General features: G+C 30.6%; 1 protein-coding gene across 20 annotated transcripts in view; it reads left to right on the top strand.

The window, feature by feature from the left end:
* Nucleotides 1-19948, top strand: part of Arb2a (ARB2 cotranscriptional regulator A) — a 446980-nt gene that overhangs the window by 239799 nt on the left and 187233 nt on the right. For all 20 annotated transcript variants that reach the window (XM_078044944.1, XM_040273170.2, XM_040273175.2 and 17 more), the window contains one exon: nucleotides 10543-10662. In XM_078044944.1, the coding sequence (XP_077901070.1) occupies nucleotides 10543-10662 (120 nt within the window). The remainder of the gene's footprint in view (nucleotides 1-10542; nucleotides 10663-19948) is intronic.

Below are 19948 nucleotides of genomic sequence, written 5' to 3'. Positions count from 1 at the left end.
ATTAAGGAATTATTATTTGTAACTGATTTTATAGTTATAGAGATTTGAACATGTATCAAATAGAAGATATTATGCATCATACACATGTGTATACATATTACACCTGAGATTTACAATTTTAAAATTATTAATATTTTCCTATAGCATACTATTTCTAAATGTTTAATTTTGCTATGATAAGATAACATGATCTTGTAATTTTGTGTTGGATGAACTCAGTAGAATATTTTGTTCTTGTATTTTAAATTTTTCAAATAATTAAGAATGATTTTGTTTTGAATTAATTTCCAAGTTACATATTCCTTTGTTCATAAACTTCTCTGTTCAAAGTATTTGTGGAAAAATTTTTTTTCAATTATTTGTTGTTATCTTATCCCAAGAACCTCAAGGTTTGGCCTGTGCTTTTTGAGCTAAGATGTGCTCCCAATCTTCCAGTTAGGTCAACCACAAAAATTAAGATATGATAGAAGGTCAGTGGAAGAAATTCATATCAAAACAACTACTCACCATGTCATTATGACAGCCTGCTGTAACAAATGTGCTTCTGTTTTAACTTAGGACAATTAATTGCTAAAAGTAATTTAATCTGACAGAGGCAGGGTGTTGAAAGGCTCCTAGAGATGTCATAAAAGCGACCTTTCTGCCCATGTGCTGCCAAAAGCCATTTTTAACAAGGAGCTGAGGAAACAGTGCAACTTCTTTTGTACTTTGTTAATTAGTTATTGATTTGAAACAATGCACTTCCAAATACTGTTAGGTGAGTTAGATGCCAGCAAGGTCACTATGTGACAGTCTACTTCTGACAGTCTTTATAGCATATGAGAATTCTTTGAAACCTTTTGTTTTGTTATCATAAAATTGAGATTGTATGGTTTGCTAAAATGACTACAGTTTTTTTATCATTAATATTTTCAGTTTAAAATATTTCATATATTAATAGTCTGATGCTTAGTCACATTTTATTATATAACATATTTCTAGTCTTCAAAATTCTTATTTGGAGGTTTAATGTCTAATAAGTGCATATTTTACAAGGTAGAGGTTCTAGAATTTATTTATTGGGCATAGTATACCATATCTTTTTAAAATTGAAAGTGTCCTATTATTCTTTCAGGAAACACTTTTAAGACTTTTAAATTACATTTCTAAACAAAGCATGTAAGTGCAAGTTAAAACTGCAAGTCCTTATATAAGTCAACTTGTAAGACTGTGTGGAAGATGAAAAATAGGAGGGAGTGTAAGCTATCCCAGACTTAAAATTGGGAATTTTCAACTCAGACTGTTGAGTTTTATAGAACTCAGTGTTTTATTATTGAATTGTTCTAATGACTATTTGACCTTGAGCTAGCTACTTATCCTCTGTGCCTCATTTATTCAATAAGAACAATAATAGCACCTGACTCATAGTATTTTTGTGAAATTTCAATGAATTAATATATATAAATGCTTGATCAAGAGCAGGTAAGTATTAACTACCTAATAAATGTTAGCTGCTATTATTAGTATAAATAATTAATAATTAGACACAAAGTCTTATTTTGAATTTTGTATATAAAATCATGTAATATTTTCAACAGGTATATATAATTTTTTATTTTCTCATTTTTTTATTAAGTAAATTACAGTATATCTGCTCTATATGGGAAGATTTTTAAATAACATGCTAGAATAGTTCTCTGTGTTTGCATTTTCTGTTGGACAATAAAGGCAACATTTGGTGTGCCCTAAAATCAGCACTGCTAATGAAATATACCAATTTGTTATTCTACTAAAATGTGTTAAGTTTTTCAGTTTAATTGTTTAGATAGTGAGAAATCTAGGTTTGCAGTAGATAAACTGTTTTATTAGAATAGAAGCATTGTAAAATACTTTAATAAAAATCATTTTTATTAAAACTATTTCATTTCACTGGAATAACTTGAAAGTTACTTAAGGAGTCTATGTATTGGGAATCTTTTCCCCATGGTCACTCCCATCTATCTATCTTTAGAATTTCTGTTTAGTCTGGTTTGGTGTCCTTAAGAAGTTTTTAAATCTTCTGCCTGAAGACTGAGTATCTGACTGCCTCCAATCTGGAAATTTTAAAGGGATGAAGACTGGGGTGCATGGGGTGGGGTCAGTCAGTAGATTTTTACATTCAATATGCATTTGGTGGTTCTGGGAATATAATTCAGTGATGGAGTATATGCTTAGCATGTGTGAGGCCCTGAGCTCAATTCCAAGTATGTGTACACACACACGTAAATGATATGAACACTTCTTTCTCTCTCTGTCTCTCTCTCTCTTGCTTTCGCTCTCTTTTTCTGAAACTGATGCCAAGCGTTTGATCTCCCCATTTCAAAATTTTTCATGTTAGGATGTAGAAAGACATTTGTTAAACTACATGAAATGGAAGAGGGTAAAATAATTTTTCTTATTAAGTAAATTAATAAAAATGAATACAAGTCTGCTTCTTAAACAGACTTATTTTAGCATGTGCATCCCACTGTTCTTCAACCTCAGAAGTACCCTTTGCTTTGGAGGATTCTAAAAATGAAGTTTGATCTCAGCTATCCCCCTGTCAGTTGGAGATTAGAGTTTTTCAGATCTGCTAAATTGGTTACCATTTGTCTATGTGGTGTATCTATCTTCTAAAATGTTGCCATTTTCTCCTCCTTCTTATCCTATTTCTTGTGAATTTATGTTTTTTTTAAGATACCTTTTGGTAGTATTTATGAGGCAGTCAGACACAAGATGTTTAATCTGCCACAAGATGTTTAAGCTGGAACTACATTCTAAATACTTAGAACAAGGGTCAGCAAACTTTTTCTTAAAATGCTATATATCAAGTAATTTAGGATTCTAGGCCATTCTGACTGCCTCAGCTTCTTGACTCCACTGTGATTCTTTGGTGAAAGCAACCATGGATAACACATAAACAAGTGTTGGAATGGAACCATCATTTGACCCAGTAATCCTACTCCTTGGCTTATACCCCAAATACTTAAAAAATCACCATACTGCAGTGATGCAACCACATTAATGTTGATAACAGCTCAATTCACAATAGCCAAGCTAGGGAACCAATCTATGTGCCCTTCAGCAGATGAATTGATAAAGAAAATATGGTATATACACAATTGAATATTACTCTGCCATAATAAAGAATGAAATTATGGCATTTGATGATAAACCGATGGACTGAGAATATCATGCTAAGTGAAATTATCTGGTCCCCCAAAACCAAAGGCCGAATTTTCTCTCTGATATGTGATGCTAACCCACAACAAGGGAGGGTAGGGAGGGGAAGAATTGGCTTATACAAATGGGAATGAAGGTAAGGGAGGGGAGATGGGAATAGGAAAGACAGTAGAATGAATCAGATATAACTTTCCTTTGCTCATACATGAACACACGACCAATGTAACTCCAAATTATGAACAACAAGAATGGGATTATAACTGCAATGGGTTATAGTCCATGTATGCATAACATGTCAACATATACCCTACCGTTATGTATATCTAAAAACAACAAATAAAAAGTAAATAAATCATTTTTAAATGCATTCAGAAGAACATAATTACCCTGGAATACATGTATACTTAAGGTTTTTTTTAGTTTATTTATTTTTTGTTTAGTTTTGTTTGTACTAAAAACAAGTGTATATGACTGTATTCCAGATAACAGTCAGCCAGCTTCCAGACCATGGTTTAGGAAAAAGGTGTTTCTCCACTGTTTTTTTAGTTTTTATTGATATATAATGTATATAAGTTGTGCTAATTTTAATTACACAGTTAGATGTATTTGATAAATATATGCACATGTAACCATCCATTAAAAAAAAAACGTTTACAACACCTCAAAAATTTTCACTATGCAGCCAGTTCCTTCATCCCGTGTTCTAACCCTGATGATCCTGATTTGTATTCTAACACTACAGTTTCAGCTTTTCTAGAATTCTTATCAACTGAATTATACTATATGTAGTTTTTTTGTGTCTGGCTTCTTTCACTTAGCCTTATTCTTTGTTGTAGTTGTATAAAAGTCAGAAAATTAATAATAGTTTTCTAATTAATAATAATTAGGTTCATTTTCTCTCTTTTAAGTGGTAGAAGCTATTTGAGTGAGAGAAGGACACATTGAACTTTCAGAAAATAAACTCCTTCATTTCACAGTGAAGGTCTTTTTTCATATGAACCTGATGGACAATATATGATATCTGCATACACAATATTCTTGTATCTTTTTCTTTGGACTCTTTGTTATGACTTTTTGCTCTTCAGTTCATCACTATTAAGTGAAGCAACACTGGTTAGACCTACTTAAAGAGATGTTAAGTATGTTTTAATATTATGGGCTCTATAAAGTAATTATAAGATTACAGTTATAAAGTTTGTACCTGGGTGTGAATTCTGGCTTTGCCATATACTAATAATTTTCTTGAGCAAATTTCTCAATCCTTATTTATATGTTTATCAGAGGTAATAGTTTTGCCTAACTTATAGGATTAAATAAGTTAATATTTGCAGTGTATTTAGATAAATGCCTGCCATAATGTGTGTTATAGAAGCATTAACTGTTAACATATTATGATGCATTTAGATTTTCCTAACGGGGAAGCTTAAATTTTATTAATGTGAATATAATCATCAGTTTACTTTTTGGAAATGTTCAGGAGTGCAATGGAGCACAGTTTTGAAATCTAAGAATACAACCAACTCTACCTTCCATGCTAGGTCACATCTTTTTTGTGTGACAGTATGACCCAATCACAAAGTATTTGGTACCACATCTATAAAAGATGGGTATAATTATTTGTTTAGCAATCTCCTTTTTAAACTAACTCTTTTAAATTGTTGATTTACGTTTTATATTTAAACAGATTAAAAGGCAATGTTTTCATCAATTCGATATTGCAACCATTTGTTAACATTTTTAACACAAATTATTTTAAAGGTAGATGATGTAGTATAAAGTTCAGACGTGTGAAACAGAAAGACCAGCTTGCAATCCAGCAAACTATAGGACCCTGAGGAAATCAATCTTCATAAATTGGGATATTTAAAGCATTCATGTCTTAAAGTCATTGAGAGAAAGCAATTATGAAAGAAAGCACATGGCCAGTTCAAGTGGATAGTGTTCTGGGAGAGAGATGGTTATAGCTTGAATTTATACACATATAAATATTTGTGTTCAGTGATTGTTATATTTTGTTGGGCTTTTGTTTTTGTTTTTTAATGACAGACTTTCACTGTGTTGCCCAGGATGGTCTCACACTTCGGGGTTTAAGTAATCCTCCTGCCTCAGACTTAAGTAGCTGGGACTACAGGCATGCACCACCATGCCCAGCTTTTATTTGTATACATGTTTATATTTGACATGTATGTGTGACATAACTGAAATTAGTGACAGTTATGTATTAGTACAAAGTCACAAATGTTACACTTGTTCGTATAGAAATTTGTGCTTGCCAGTATAGTTACAGGAAGATTTACATGAAATAAAAGTAATCTTAAATTTTTCATTTTAAAATTGAATATTTTAAAAATTTTTGCATTTTCAGTTTACTGAAGTGAATTTTAAGTTTAAAGTATATATCATAAGAGTATTTATTTTTTTTTGTAGCAACAGGTTAGCTAAAGAAAAATCTGTCAAATTTGGCAGTAGTTCAGAAAATATGTGAACCTGTCACAGTAAGCAGTCTCAAAGGGCGAAATGCATTACAGGAGCTAATTAACCTTAGAAAATAATTACACAAATATGCAAATGTTGTTTAGATAATTCCATGTGTTATCAGCACAGGTAGTCCATCATAAATGCAGACCTTGCAATGCCTAGGTAGTAGAATCTGGCATAGTCGATAAGGCTTTGGTTACTCATGACTTCTGTTTGGCATTTAAGGATTAATGATGGCAAGAGTACACCAGGAAATTCAACCTGTACTCTTAATATAGCAGAATTCCACAGTGTAAATACCTATAAAGTCTGCCACCAGCAAACTCTAATTAATGGATTTACTTCTTGTTTTTTCCATGTACTTTATACGTTTGCATATTCTCAAATCATCCAACTTGAATCAAGTTACTCAATACAAAATGCATTATAATGTGAAATTCATGGAGAAACCTGTACAATTTAGTGTATTTGCATTTATGTAATTGAAGCATATTAGGAAGCCTTTCCTATTGAAATCTGTTTAATCTCAGAATACACTATTGATAATATATACACTCTGGTTTATAGTTTATAAATATATAATGATTGTGCACACAGTGTGGACTATGGGTTGGAATGGCACAAATTTGCCTTGGTATAGCATCACTTCATTTATAAAATTGAGATTTTAGTTTATAATATTTGTAATGTAACACTCCAGAATTATACATCTAATTGACTCTTAATTAATTCCTGTGCTTAACTGCAGAATTTTTTAAATCCTAAAATATGGGGATCTCTCTCTCTGTCTCAAATACTATAGATAGTTAAAAAAAAAAAAAAAAACCTTGGGAGATAGAAGAATAAGAGAGCCAAACTGTTTATAGCTAAGATTTATCTCCTTTATTACCTGTTTTTTAAAGTAATATTTTGAATAAAACTATCTCACTAATTCTTCAAGAATGGAGTCAACCTTCTTTTGATGATTCAGGATCACTGTTATCCCTGTCAGTATTGTGCTTTAAATACAGTACTGCCCTTACCTTGCTCAGTGATAATACTCATAGTCTCAGACTGTATGTGCTCTTTGAATTTTTTATAGTTTTTCTGTTTCTTAAGTTACTGTCAAGATTTCAGCTATAGCTTCTTACTCTTACACCTATTTGAAAAAAAAAACCTTCTAATTTGCCTCTTGTAAATGTGTAGTAGACTTTAATACCTTCATATCTAAAAAATTCTAAAGACCATACTCAGATGCTAATTCTCTCCAAGGAGTCGTCAATAATTAGAATAGTATTTTTGACTTTTTGTTGTTTATATTTTTATTATGAAAAGCATTACTTTGTAGATATATAGATGGTTCAAAAAGTATAAAGAAGTTAAAGAGAAATATTCATAATCCTATAATCCATAAATAGTATAACTGCTTTTAATACTTTTGTTTACTTCTTTTGAAATGTCTTTTTTAAAGCTATCTTATATAGTGAAAATTATACTACATATAAAATCAAATGAGCTACATGCATTATATGTTAAATTCATCAGATAGGTAAATATTATATCCTTAGACTGATAAATTATAATTTATTTAACTACTTCTCCATTATCAAATATTTAAGCTTCATTCAAATTTTTGCTGCTATAAATGAGAAAGTGATGAATATCTTTCAGCATCAGTCTTTTGCCATATTCCAGATTAGTAGAAACTAGATTCATTTTCGTGTTTAAATACTCCTTTTTCTTGTTTTTTTTTTTGTAAACATACTCCATAATATTTTGTCCACATTATTGTTGTCAATAACACTAACATTGTTAGTTGTTATTGAGTGATGATAGCATGCTTTGTATTTATAGTTGGAATCCAAAAAATAATGTCTTCAGGTTACTTATATTTTATAAAAGGAAGCAGAAATAACCTGAAAGATTAAAAATAAATGAGACAAAAAAACAATGAAATGGTATAGGATTCAATTTAATCTCCCATGACTGATAGAACAACTGGTAGGTAATCTTGAACAAATGTATTTTGCAGTAGTTTTAAATGTGACATGATACTAACACAGGTCAGTTATAAGATTTTGTGGGTCAAGTTAAACCCTTGTCACTTCTGCACAAGATTCTAATCTTCAGTTAACTTGACATTTCCCAGGAAGACTGATAAGGAGGTGTTTTAAGTAATGAATTTTGAAATGGAGATTTGTATGTAAGAAGTTTGTTCAGGAATTTTCTTGGGATTACCTCCTATTAGGAAGTGGGGAAAAAATAGAATGAGCAGAAGTTGCAGTAGTCACAACAAAAGCCTAAGCTTAGAAAATGTATCTATAAGGTCAGGTTTCATTACATAGCCCCAATTTAGACCCATTCTCCCAGTACAATTACTGATAAGCTCTTTCTGCATTCTCCATGTTTGTATAATAAATTTTGTGATCGTTTCATATGAATATACAGAAATGTGTTAAATATGTATGGTCATTTAAAAGAATAGCTGTAAATAATACATTTCTATAACTGCCACCACAGTCAAGAAATGGAACCATGGAAGCCACCAGCAGTCTATTTTCCAGTCACAACTCATTTTTCCTTAGCTGATTTTTATGATACTGATATTTATGATAACTATTTTACTACTTTTTAAATTTATGAAAGGTAATTTAAAAAGTCTAAAAAATCACTACAACTCTTTCTTTCTAATTATTATTTTTTCATTCATATTATACACACATCTTAGGCATGGGTAATTTCATATTTATGTTACTAATATTTATCTTTAAAGAATATTTGTATTTTCATATATGACTGTAAAGTTGTAGGTAATCAGCTTGAAGAGAAATATTGGGTTTTTATTGTTAATTATTACATTGATATTTAATGAGCAAGAAGACAAAGCTGTTAGCTTCAAGAATTTGATAATCTTAACAAGCAATCACAGCATAGATCCTTTACTGCACTAATGGGAAGCACACGCAAGATGTTGTTAGAGAATGTTGTCTAACCTTGGGGTGACGTTGAATACTTTCTAGATACCTCATTTGGGGACCAAAGACAAGTAGAATTTGTACAAATAGGTGAAGGTAGTAGGTAAATTGAGGGTAGAGCTCAAGGGTCACTTCCCAATCAAAGGAAACAGTCCAGAAACAAGAAAAGTATGGCACAACTAGGATTACTGCAAGTTCCTCCTTGCAACTGGTACACAGAGAGTGATCCCTGTTTTCTCTCAGAAGGCAAATGATTTCTTTTAGTTGCTGGATTTTGCAGGACAATGGTGAGAGATTCTGTTCAAGAGATAGATGGATACCAGATCATGAAGTGCCTTGAATATCCTACCAAGGAATATAAATTTCATCTTGAAGGCAATGAGAAAACTTCAGAATTAAACAGGAAGTGACTGACTTGGCAACATGATTGTATTTGCATTTTGGGGAAGGAATTTGGGGAAAAAGAACAGAATTCTTTCTACAGAGTTAAAACAATCCTAGAAACAGAAAAACTGGGATAGATTGTGTAGTCATTCACTTGTGAAGTTTTATGAGAAAAGTGGACAGATTTAAGAGACAACTGGAGACAGAGTCAACAGGATTTTGATAAAATGAGGATTTTGAGGGAGAGAGAAGTAAAAAATAATGCTCAAGTTTCACTTGGACACAAGGAATAGATAATATCACAGGTTTGGAGACTAAGTTTTAGTATAATGTTGGATTGGTTGAGTTTGAAGTTTCTATGGGCCTTCCAAAAGGAAATGATCAATAAGCAGTTGTCTTTGTGAATGTGGAAAGAAATCTAGGGTAGAGATTGATATTATGAAACAATAGCTTAATAAGTTATTGTAAAATTTCTAAGTTGAAAAATTTGTTTTGATTTTGGAATCCATGACATCATAACATTCTTAGGAAATTAGTCTGTTACTGTTAAAGCATCTAAGAAATAGTTGTACAAAACATTTCCATGATGTTTAGTTCTTAGCAGTTTATTTTTTATCAATATTATTTAGTTTTTTTATTTTTATTGTTTTAGTTTTTACATTATCTAGGTTTTAGCTTTAGCCATAATATGTATCGACAGTAGAAATAAATACAATGAAGTGAAGTTACTGTAGAATTTTTCAAATTTTGAGCAATATATATAGATTTATTAGGATTTAGCTAATTTGAAAGAAATGTGAAAACTATGTTTATATATTGATGTTTCTTACAGTTCTATAAATAAAATATATATAACCAATGTGATCCTGCAATCTGTACACATGGGAATAATAAGAATTCATACCCCATTGAATCAAATGTATGATATATGATATGTCAAGATCAATGTAATGTTTTGAGCAACTAATAAATTTCTGATGTTTAAAAAAATTAAATAAATATCCACTTTTACAAACAAAAAAAAAAGAAAATGCTTTTAGAAAAAATATGTTTTTAATAAATTAAATAGAAAATATCCATTGTTCATTTTTCTCCTTATTTTCAGCTTAGTTATTTATAATCTTATCAATCAAATAATTTAGATATAGGTATACTGCAAACATTGCCAGATGTAAGTATAGGAACATAGCTAAATATTTAGTGTTATGTTCTTTGAATCATAAAATCACTATAACTGTCAGCTAATAATTCTAATGTACTTAGATGTGTTTTAATATCTCAGGTTTACCTGGATTGTTCCCCCTAAAAATTCAGTTTATTTTAAATAATTTGTTTCAGAGTTAAGCTTAGCAATAAAATACTAATAGTTTTAATACTAATTTATTAATTAGCATTTATTAATTTAAATAAATTTATTAATTTAAAATTTCAGTGTAGTTCTTTTGTTATTGTTTTGAATGCACTATAACAATTTTATGTCTTACATGTATGCAAGCATATAATTAAATTATTGATTACTGTGATAGTAATTTGTTTTTTTTTGTAGGAGAATGGTTCTCCTGAAGAACATGCCGTCTATGTTTGGGACCATTTCATAGCCCAGTCTGCAGCTGAGAATGTATTTTTTGTTGCTCACAGCTATGGAGGACTTGCTTTTGTTGAACTGGTAAGTGCACATTTAATTGTATTTTTAATTTTTAATTCCCATTATCCTTAAAGTTTTATTCCCTGTGTTTCCTTTTTTAGTATCATTACTTTAACTTATTATATAAAGGATGAGAGTAGATATCTTGAGTAAACAAATTTGTGATATTTATGAAGAGTATAAAAGTTTAAGATGACAGAGATTTTCAGTTTAACCAGAATCTCTTTGCCTATTCCTTATTTACATATATTTTTTTAAATTTCTATATTGTAGTCCCAGTTTCTACACATTTCATATTTATATCTCCTGTTTTTTATGTATTCCACTGAAGCTTATATTTTCTGTAAAGTATATAAAACTGGGAATATTTTGATTTTTCACTGACATTTTATCTCTATTATTTAGTACTTGATACTTGGTCAGGATTTATATAATTAATACTAAAACTACCAGAAAAATTCCATTAATATGATTCTAACTAGAATGCATTGCTTGGCCTTGCATTTCAAAAAAAAATTGTATTTCAAAATAATTGGACTTTTCGAGTTCATGTGTAAAATTATATGTACATGAGAAAAAAAGCTACTAAAATTTCTGAATTTTGTCTTTATTATATGCAGTATCACAAGCAGCATAATCTTATGCCAGTGTGGCAATTGTGATATAATCAATACTAAAGAAGCACTAATGAAGAATTTGTGCCTCCATGTCCATACTCCCTTATGTCAAGAAGATACCATTACTATAATAAAATGATTAGTGTGATAAAAGTACATCTGATAATTTTAAATCCAAATGGATTAAAGCGAACATTAAAAGTAGGCACAATATCAATTGTCTAATTTTTGTGTTTCTAGACTTTGGTGAGTATTTCTGTATGTCATGGAAACTAAATATATTCTCATGGACTTTTCTACTGCTTTATGCATTATTGCTTCCTTAGATGATATAGATATAAAACTGATGGTGACTTCTGACACTTGAGAATGCTTTAGCCTACATAAATCTACAAATTCTTATGCTATTTTAAGATCAATAAGTAAATTAAATCACTTATTTCTTTAATTTACTTCAATTTTAGGGATTATTTTCAAGTAATTTTACTTTGCTAAAATTATTTATTTATATATAACAGATATCTTAAGTTAGCTCTTTAGCACATTAATGTGATATATTTTTAAAAATACAAATGTTACTTTTCAAAGAATTCCTTCCAACACCTACAGATACATAATTATACAGACATAGATGCATATAGCTTATTTTTTCTCTATAAGTCATTAAATTACTTTAAACATAAACTTTTTTGACTTGTAAAGTCACTAAATTACTTTAAACATAAACTTTTTGGACTTGTAGAGTGACTTAAGATATGTGAGGACCTGAAATGTTCATCAAATTTCAGATTTCTTGAGAAATAAATTCTTTTAATTTATAAAAACCTTTATCATACCAAATTTGGAATTTAAGTGTATTTTGGATCATTTTAAAAATGAACTTAAGATGCCAGGGTTGACAGATGACCAGTATGTCAGTCCTGTTTTGCCTGTCCTTCTTGTCACACACTGGTGGATATTTCTCCACTTTTGTTCCACTTTAATATAAAGCACACAGATGTTTCAGAACAAGACTTGACTTCTGACCTTGAGGCTATTAGGGTCAGGGTCCTCAGGGCCTGTGAAATTATCACAAGCTGAGCTAAAGTTTTTCTCCATCACAGGAAGTAACCAGTAAGTAAGAAGTTAAAAAGGAGCTTTGTCAGAGAGACAAGATGGTCTCAGTAAGGGTCAGCTTCTGTAGTCTGCTATCTCTGCAGGAGGCACATGCTTGGGAGGAGGAATATAATATAACCACTGGCACATCACATATCTGTCAGGCAACACTAGGGCTGAGAAGTCTATTTAATGTAATATACCTTGTTTAGTTTTTAAAATATGAATGGCAATTATCTCAACTTCATATATATGCTACTTTTTGAGAAATAAGTGATTGTAGTATGTAATAGAGGTATACAGATGGTGGCAACTGAAGAAAGAGTGCTTCCTGACCTAATAAAATGGATTCCTCTAAGCAAATAACATTGTATACTGATGAGTTTAACCTTAATATTTTACAAACTCAATGAATATATTTAAGTTCATTATGTTTCTTTTTCAAAAGGCTTTTTAAAAAGCATTTTAAAGAAACCAAATACTGAAATGCTTTTAAACCTTTTGCTTTTGCTAAAACTAAATAATTTATTTCATATTCTAATATTCTTAGGGAAAAGTCATGGTGTTTAAAATGTAAACAAATATTTATTCTCTCTGGATTTTTCAATAGAATATATGAAATTATTTTACATGGATTCAAAATTTTAACATAGCTTTACAAGAAAGTGAACTGTGAAGATTAATATATAAATCATAAATTATTAATTAGTTTTTTATCTCAATAGTACATTATATATATGCATTTTATGATATATATATATATATATATATATATATATATATATATATATATCATACATCAGAAACTTTGGATTCCAGTAAGTTTAAATTTTTTTCTTTGTTTCTCTCTCTTGCTCTTAGTTTGTAGCATTATGTGTGAATGTATCATTTTTCTACCACTTATTTTATACCTGCTGTAATTATTAATCATAATTAGAATGTACCAGATTCATCTGGAAGACAACTACATAAACAAGTTCACTGGAGTTTTGTTTTGTTTGTTTGTTTGTATTTTTACTATGCTGAAGATCAGATCCAGGGCTTCACACATGGTAGGCAAGGCATTGTGACATTAAGCTGCATCCCAGCCCTTTTTAAATTTTTTATTTTGAGACAGGGTCTCACCAAGTTGCCCAAACTGGCCACTAACTTTTGATCTTCCCACCTCAGCCTTTAGAGTAGCTATGATTACAGACATGCACCATTGTGCCTTGCTCACATTCTTCTTTAGGTCATGAATGTCAGAAAAAGTTATTTTAATGTAAACTGTGTGACAAGTACAGTTTCACCAATAAATGCAATTACTTTTAGTACTTATTGTTTGAATAATAGGTACCAGTCAGGACTCAGGATGCAATGCATCTTGACATTCACTAAATGAAAACTGTGTATAATTGTTGGTTAAAATTAAATGTGCTGCTATTAGATATCTGAAGATAAATTACTTTTAAACTATTGAGCTTTCATATTATACTAGTTATTGTTTATTAAAACTGAGAACATTGATTATTTCCTATGTTAAAATGTTGACTTTCTCCTGTAAAAGATGTTATTTTCAAAATCAATGCTCATTTTGGGGAGTAAATCTTGGACTCTAAACAGATCTAACTTCATGAACACAATTTACAGTTTGTGAGAAAAATTATACTAAAAACTACCTTTCTCTGCTTTTGTTTGCATCATATTCACATTTCTAATTTGCTAAATTTTCTATGATTCTAGTAAGAATTAGTATTGATAAAACTGTTCTTATATCTCTCACAGAGTTCAGTCATTAAAAATTTAAGTATTTAGTTTATGAACTGATAGTGAATGTTTGAAAGCAATCACTTTGCAGTTATCAGTTCTACATATTTGAAGTGTTGCCAATATTTAAAGTTACAATTATTAAATGATCATTTCTGTCTTATAAAATTTATTTTATAACTTGTGGAATTAATAATCATAATTAGAATGTACCTACCAGATTCATTTGAAAGACATTTACAAATAATGAACCTTACTTTTGTCTTATTAGCTGTTAAAACTTAAGGCTATTTTTAAAAATTAACTGTCACTTTAAAATAAGGCTATATTTGACCTTTTTCATTATTTCTTCTCCATCCACTTTAATAAAGTGATTCATTGCTTCTATTATTAGCCATTTCAGAGTGTTTTTTTCTTATCTTTCCAAGTGATGATCAGTTTGGCAAAATCAAGTAACCTTAAATTTTTCCTTTTTTGAAAATGAACTGGCTTTCCTTGTCAGTGCCCAGTCACCAATCTCTGCTCACCTTACCATACTTATTTGCAGCCCTCAATAAATCAATTTGCATTCAGATTTCATTCCTTAAATAAATGTGCTCATATTTTTTGTAAAACATTAAATATTTTATTAAATGTTTCACTAGTTTATTGAATACTCTGAGCTGATTTTAAAAAATCATTATCTTTCTTATTATTTATATTTCCTTTCCCATGTTATTAGTTGTATGTTCACAACCACCATTAAAAACATCACTTAGAAAAAAAAAATAAAAAAATAAAAAATAAAAAAAATAAAAACATCACTTAGAAATGTGTGAAAACAGCTTCTTTTGAAAGAGTGTCTCTACCCACTTTTGATTTTGGTTTCTCCATGCTTGTCAGCACTTGATTGGCATCTCACTTGCATGTGAATTAAGGAATGAAGGGAACTCTATTTTCCTGCCATTGTTCCATGCTGGGCTCCCTGGCCTCCAGGCAGCCTAAGCTGCCCTTGAGCAGCTGATAGAGGACTAGTTTTTGGAGGAGCTATGTGAGGACACTCAAACTCAGTCTACTTTCAGTAGATCTTTTTAAATTGCCTAGAGCATGATTTAGAATTACACTGAATAAAAGGTAGAATAAAACTAAAGTTATCTTTTATCATTAGAGATATCAATTAACTATAACCTTAAAGAAGTAATAATTTATTTTGTCCATAAAGAACAAAGTAAATTGGAAATTTGTAAAATGTCTGCTTAATGTGATCAATGGGAATACCTAAAAGTTGGAGTGCTGGGAATCAAGAATTGAGGGGAGGTAAAATGAGAGAAAATAAGTCAGAGAAAAATTGAGACAAAATAGTATCAAAATAATACAGGCTGAAAACACTCTTACAAGCCTACTTTAAAATCTAGTTAAAAAAATCTGAAAAATAAGGTGTCATTTCAGTAAAACTACAAAAAAAATCCTAATTAGTTTGTTTTTAAGTTGTTGTTGTGTGTGTGTGTGTGTGTGTGTGTGTGTGTGTGTGTGTCTATCTTGACTTGCCCAAATGATCTAGAAACAACTTAAGAATAGATCGAATATTGTCCCCAGATTGGAGAACACAAGATATTACAATCTAAATAGTTAAGTATCCTACAGTTACTTCACCAGTAACTTTTATCAATAAATTTATTAGTTCTACCTCCTCTCCATTTAAATATTGATTGATTTGGAAGTTTTGTCTGATTAATTCTCTCACATTAGACAGTGCTATTGTTTTTGCTCTGGTATAAGTCTCTTTTAATCTTCAACTCACTCTTTTAAGTATAGTCTTTTCAATAAAAGAGGAAAACTATTAAAACTAAATTATATCTTCATAATATGATATGGCAGTCTATGGAATAAGCCTAGAAGACTTTACATTTCATTCCACCCATTAGTTTAATGTTAACTTTAATTTAATCATTAGCTTATTTTGGTTTGTTTTCATTTTTTAAACTTTTTTTAGATATAACTTACTTATCTTTATTGATATGGAGATATAATAGAGAATTTTTGAAGCTAATAGAGATACAATTCGCATCCCATGCTCTCCCCACCAACCCCATTATGAATCAGCATCCTTATCAGAGAAAATATTCAGCATTTGGTTTACCATATTTTCTTTATCCTTTCAACAACTGAAGGACATCTAAGGTTGGCCCCACAGTTTAGTTATTGAAGTCTTACACATTTTTATAAAATTCATCCCTAAGTATTTTTTGTGTTGTTATTCTATGTGCAATTGTTTTCTTAATTTTATTTTCACATTGTTTATTATTAATATACAGAAGAATGATGGATCTTATATATAGATCTTGTATCCTATAACCTGAATTCATTTGTTAGTTCAAATCATTTTATTTGTGGATTCCTTAGAATTTTCCTAGTTCAAGACCATATCATTTGTAAATATAAATATTTTACATATTTCTTTAAAATCTGGATGCGCTATTTATTTATTTATTTATTTTTGCCTGTTTGCCCTGACTGAAAAGAACCTCCTGTGCAAGATTGAATAAAAGTTATACTGAACTATAAAACTATAAAAGTTACAGTGGCTACAGTGAACGTTCTTGTTTCTGATCTTAAGGGGAAAGCATGAAATGTTTCACCATTAAGTATGATGTTAGCTATGATTTTTTTCCATATTTGATGTATTATTTCCCATAAGAACTTAGTATGCTCTTAATGCTTCAGTCACACCAAGATCAGATTATTGAGAAGGCCGCTGAAATGGAGAAAAACTTTAGTAATCTTTAATGAAGATCTTTTTGTACAATAAATAATTCATGCTATTCCTTTGGAATTACCTTTGGAAGAAACTTTTTCTATACCTACATAGACAGTCTACATCCAGTCTTTAATGTTCTCCCTGCATCTGAATAGCTGAGAGATTGGTCACTGTATGTCTCTGTTCAACAGAGACAACCAGGAAACCAAGGAACCTGGTAAAATTAGCATAATACTTGTTAAGGAGAATTCAGAGAAATTGACATATTAATTTTGTTAAATATAAATTATTACATAAGAAGTATTTCTTTTTTATTTGTTTTATAGAAGATCTTGATGAGATTTTGTACTTTACTGCAAATGTGAGGGTATGATTGACTTTTGTAAAACTTTTCTTAGGAGTGTAGGAAAACATTTTAATTAATTAATGACCTATTTTTGCTGTTCTATAGCCTTATGATAATCACTTGTAAGCTCTCCCACAAATAAAATTTCCAACTATATTTAAAGACCTATGATTTGACATCTGACATTAAAAGGGACCTTTAAAGAACAAAAATTTTGTAATCAACGCTATTTAACTTCTACCTTAGAAATTAACACCCCATCCTTATTAAATAATTTACTCGGGCTGGGGATGTGGCTCAAGCGGTAGCACGCTCACCTGGCATGCTTGCAGCCGGGGTTCGATCCTCAGCACCACATACAAACAACGATGTTGTGTCTGCCGATAAATGGAAAATAAATATTAAAAAATTAAAAAATAATAATAATAATTTACTCAAATTAACTGAGGAGAACTAGGTAAACTTAGACTCAAAGCATACTGGATCCATGTCAAGTTAAAGCTTATGGGAATGAGGATGGAAACGAGATCTAGGCAGAGGTCTCAGTACTAGAGTTCAGAATGGTTTCAGGAAGAGCAAATTCAGCTACATAGCTATATAGATTGGCAGGTAAGCTGTTACTAGGTAGAGTCTGTTACTATAGAGTTTGGTAACTCAATTTAAATAAGGGGGTGTAATCTGGTTACAAGGAACTGAAAATTGAGGCATTTGGTGGTAAGTGAGCAAACATTGTGGTAGTTGGTTCTAAAAGTATATCTTCTCCCACCATACCTCACCTCACTACCTTATGGGAAAAGAAGAAAATATTACAGGATCTGGCACCAGTGAAGGATAGCAAAGTAGATCTAAGTATTTACCCCTTTACGTAAAAGTTCAGAAATAGAATCCTCTCCAAAGAAAGAAAGAGGCAATAGGAGTAGTAGGCATAAAAATCAGGAGCATTTGGAATACTGAATCGGGGAAGAATTTCAATTATATGGCTTAGGTCAGAATTTAATGGAATAGAATACTGCATGTCATTCTTATACCTAGGACTTGTTCTCGAAACACTCCTTATCTGGTTCTGTGTCAATGAAGTTGGGGAGGAAGAGCTATCCTTTTTCCTTCTATGGTGGCCAAGATGATCATATTATGGATCCAAAACTTTCCTAGTGCTCAAAGACTATTAAAGCAATACTTAGCCAAGTGCGATAGAGGACACTTGTAATCCCAATGGCTTGGGAGTCTGAGGCAGGAGGGTCACAAGTTCAAAACTAGCCTCAGCAACTTAGCAAGGCTCTTGGCATCTTAGTGAGACCCTGTGTACACTGTATTCTAATAAAAAGGACTGGGAATGTAGCTAATGTTTAAGCACCCCTGGGTTCAATATCTGGTACCAAAAAAACAAAACAGACAAACAAAAAGTAATATTATTCTAGGCCTCTATAACCTTTATTTTTATAATTGCAAACTTTTAAGCCCATATCAGTGTTCTCTCACCTCAAATTTTTTGTTTCTGGTTTTCAACACTGTTTTTTGTTTGTTTGTCTTAGTAGTGGAGATTTAACCCAGTGCCTAAATATGCTAAACATGTATTCTATCACTAAGCTATACACAGCCCTTCAATACTTTATTCATTAGATGAATTTATATCACAATAAAGTAAGTTGAACCATATAAATTTGACTTTGTAGAAATTATTTCTTGGAATTAAGATTGAATATTATGCCCTCAAGACAATAATTGGTTTATAAAATTGCTATTAAAGATATTAATTTATTTGTTTGAACTTGCCCACTCTGTACAGGTACTGTGGAAACATTGAAATACATGCTCCTTGGCCTCAAGAAAGTTATAGTCTAAACAGGAAACATATTTAAACAAAGATATTAAGATAGAACAGTAATTTTGAAATGGGATAACAGCAAAGAGGTCATTATGGTAGTTTCCTCAGTATAAAAATTCATACAACAAATCTGTCTTGCAGAAAGCAAGAAAAATAATTGTTTCTGTGAATGTATTGATATGCATTTTTTGTCAGAACAATATAATGCATTTTGGTTTTGTCTTCTGAAAATCCTGGTCCATGGTTACTTTTCCATTTCAGTGATTATTCTCAGCTTAAGTCCCTTGTTCAGTGTCCTACTTCATAGATGTCTTTTGTTTGAAGTCACCTGAGAACTCTTTTTTTTAACTGAGAGATAATTAATAACAAATCCATTATTTTTGTTGGTTTTTACCATGCTTTCTAGCATGGCTAGATATATAATAAATATATACTCAAGAAATAGCTGTTGATCCTAAATTTATATGCAAATAATTTTCACAACCAGATTTCAGATGGTGCTATATTGGATCATAATCAAGAAAGTAGGACCTGAGCATTCATATAGAGCCACAGAATAGAATAAATAAGATGGAACACAAGAACAAAGTTGATCAATTAGGATTTAAAAATGGTGATATTTAGAGTTAGTATGCTTTAATAGAGAAGGGGTACAGTGTCTTCCCCTCAATGTTTGGACACTTGGAACAAGTATTAATGGAAAGCTTAGTAAATATCAGAATTCTACCAAGAAGTTATTGAAATCTCTTATCAGGGAAAGTAGCCAAACCTAACCCTAACCCCAAACTTCAGTTAGGTTTTCTACGATTAAATTAAATAAGTCAAATTTCAAATTTTCTAAGAGTCTGATTTTCCTATTTAAATACTTGTTAGTTATGTTAGTTTAGGCTGCTATAACAAAAATACTGTGGACTGTGACTTACAACAAACATGAAGGAAAG

Source organism: Ictidomys tridecemlineatus, chromosome 1 (assembly GCF_052094955.1).
Source record: "Ictidomys tridecemlineatus isolate mIctTri1 chromosome 1, mIctTri1.hap1, whole genome shotgun sequence".
Classification (NCBI taxonomy): domain Eukaryota; kingdom Metazoa; phylum Chordata; class Mammalia; order Rodentia; family Sciuridae; genus Ictidomys; species Ictidomys tridecemlineatus.
The sequence above is the reverse complement of the archived record's forward strand: the minus strand, read 5'-3'. Positions and strand labels throughout refer to the sequence as shown.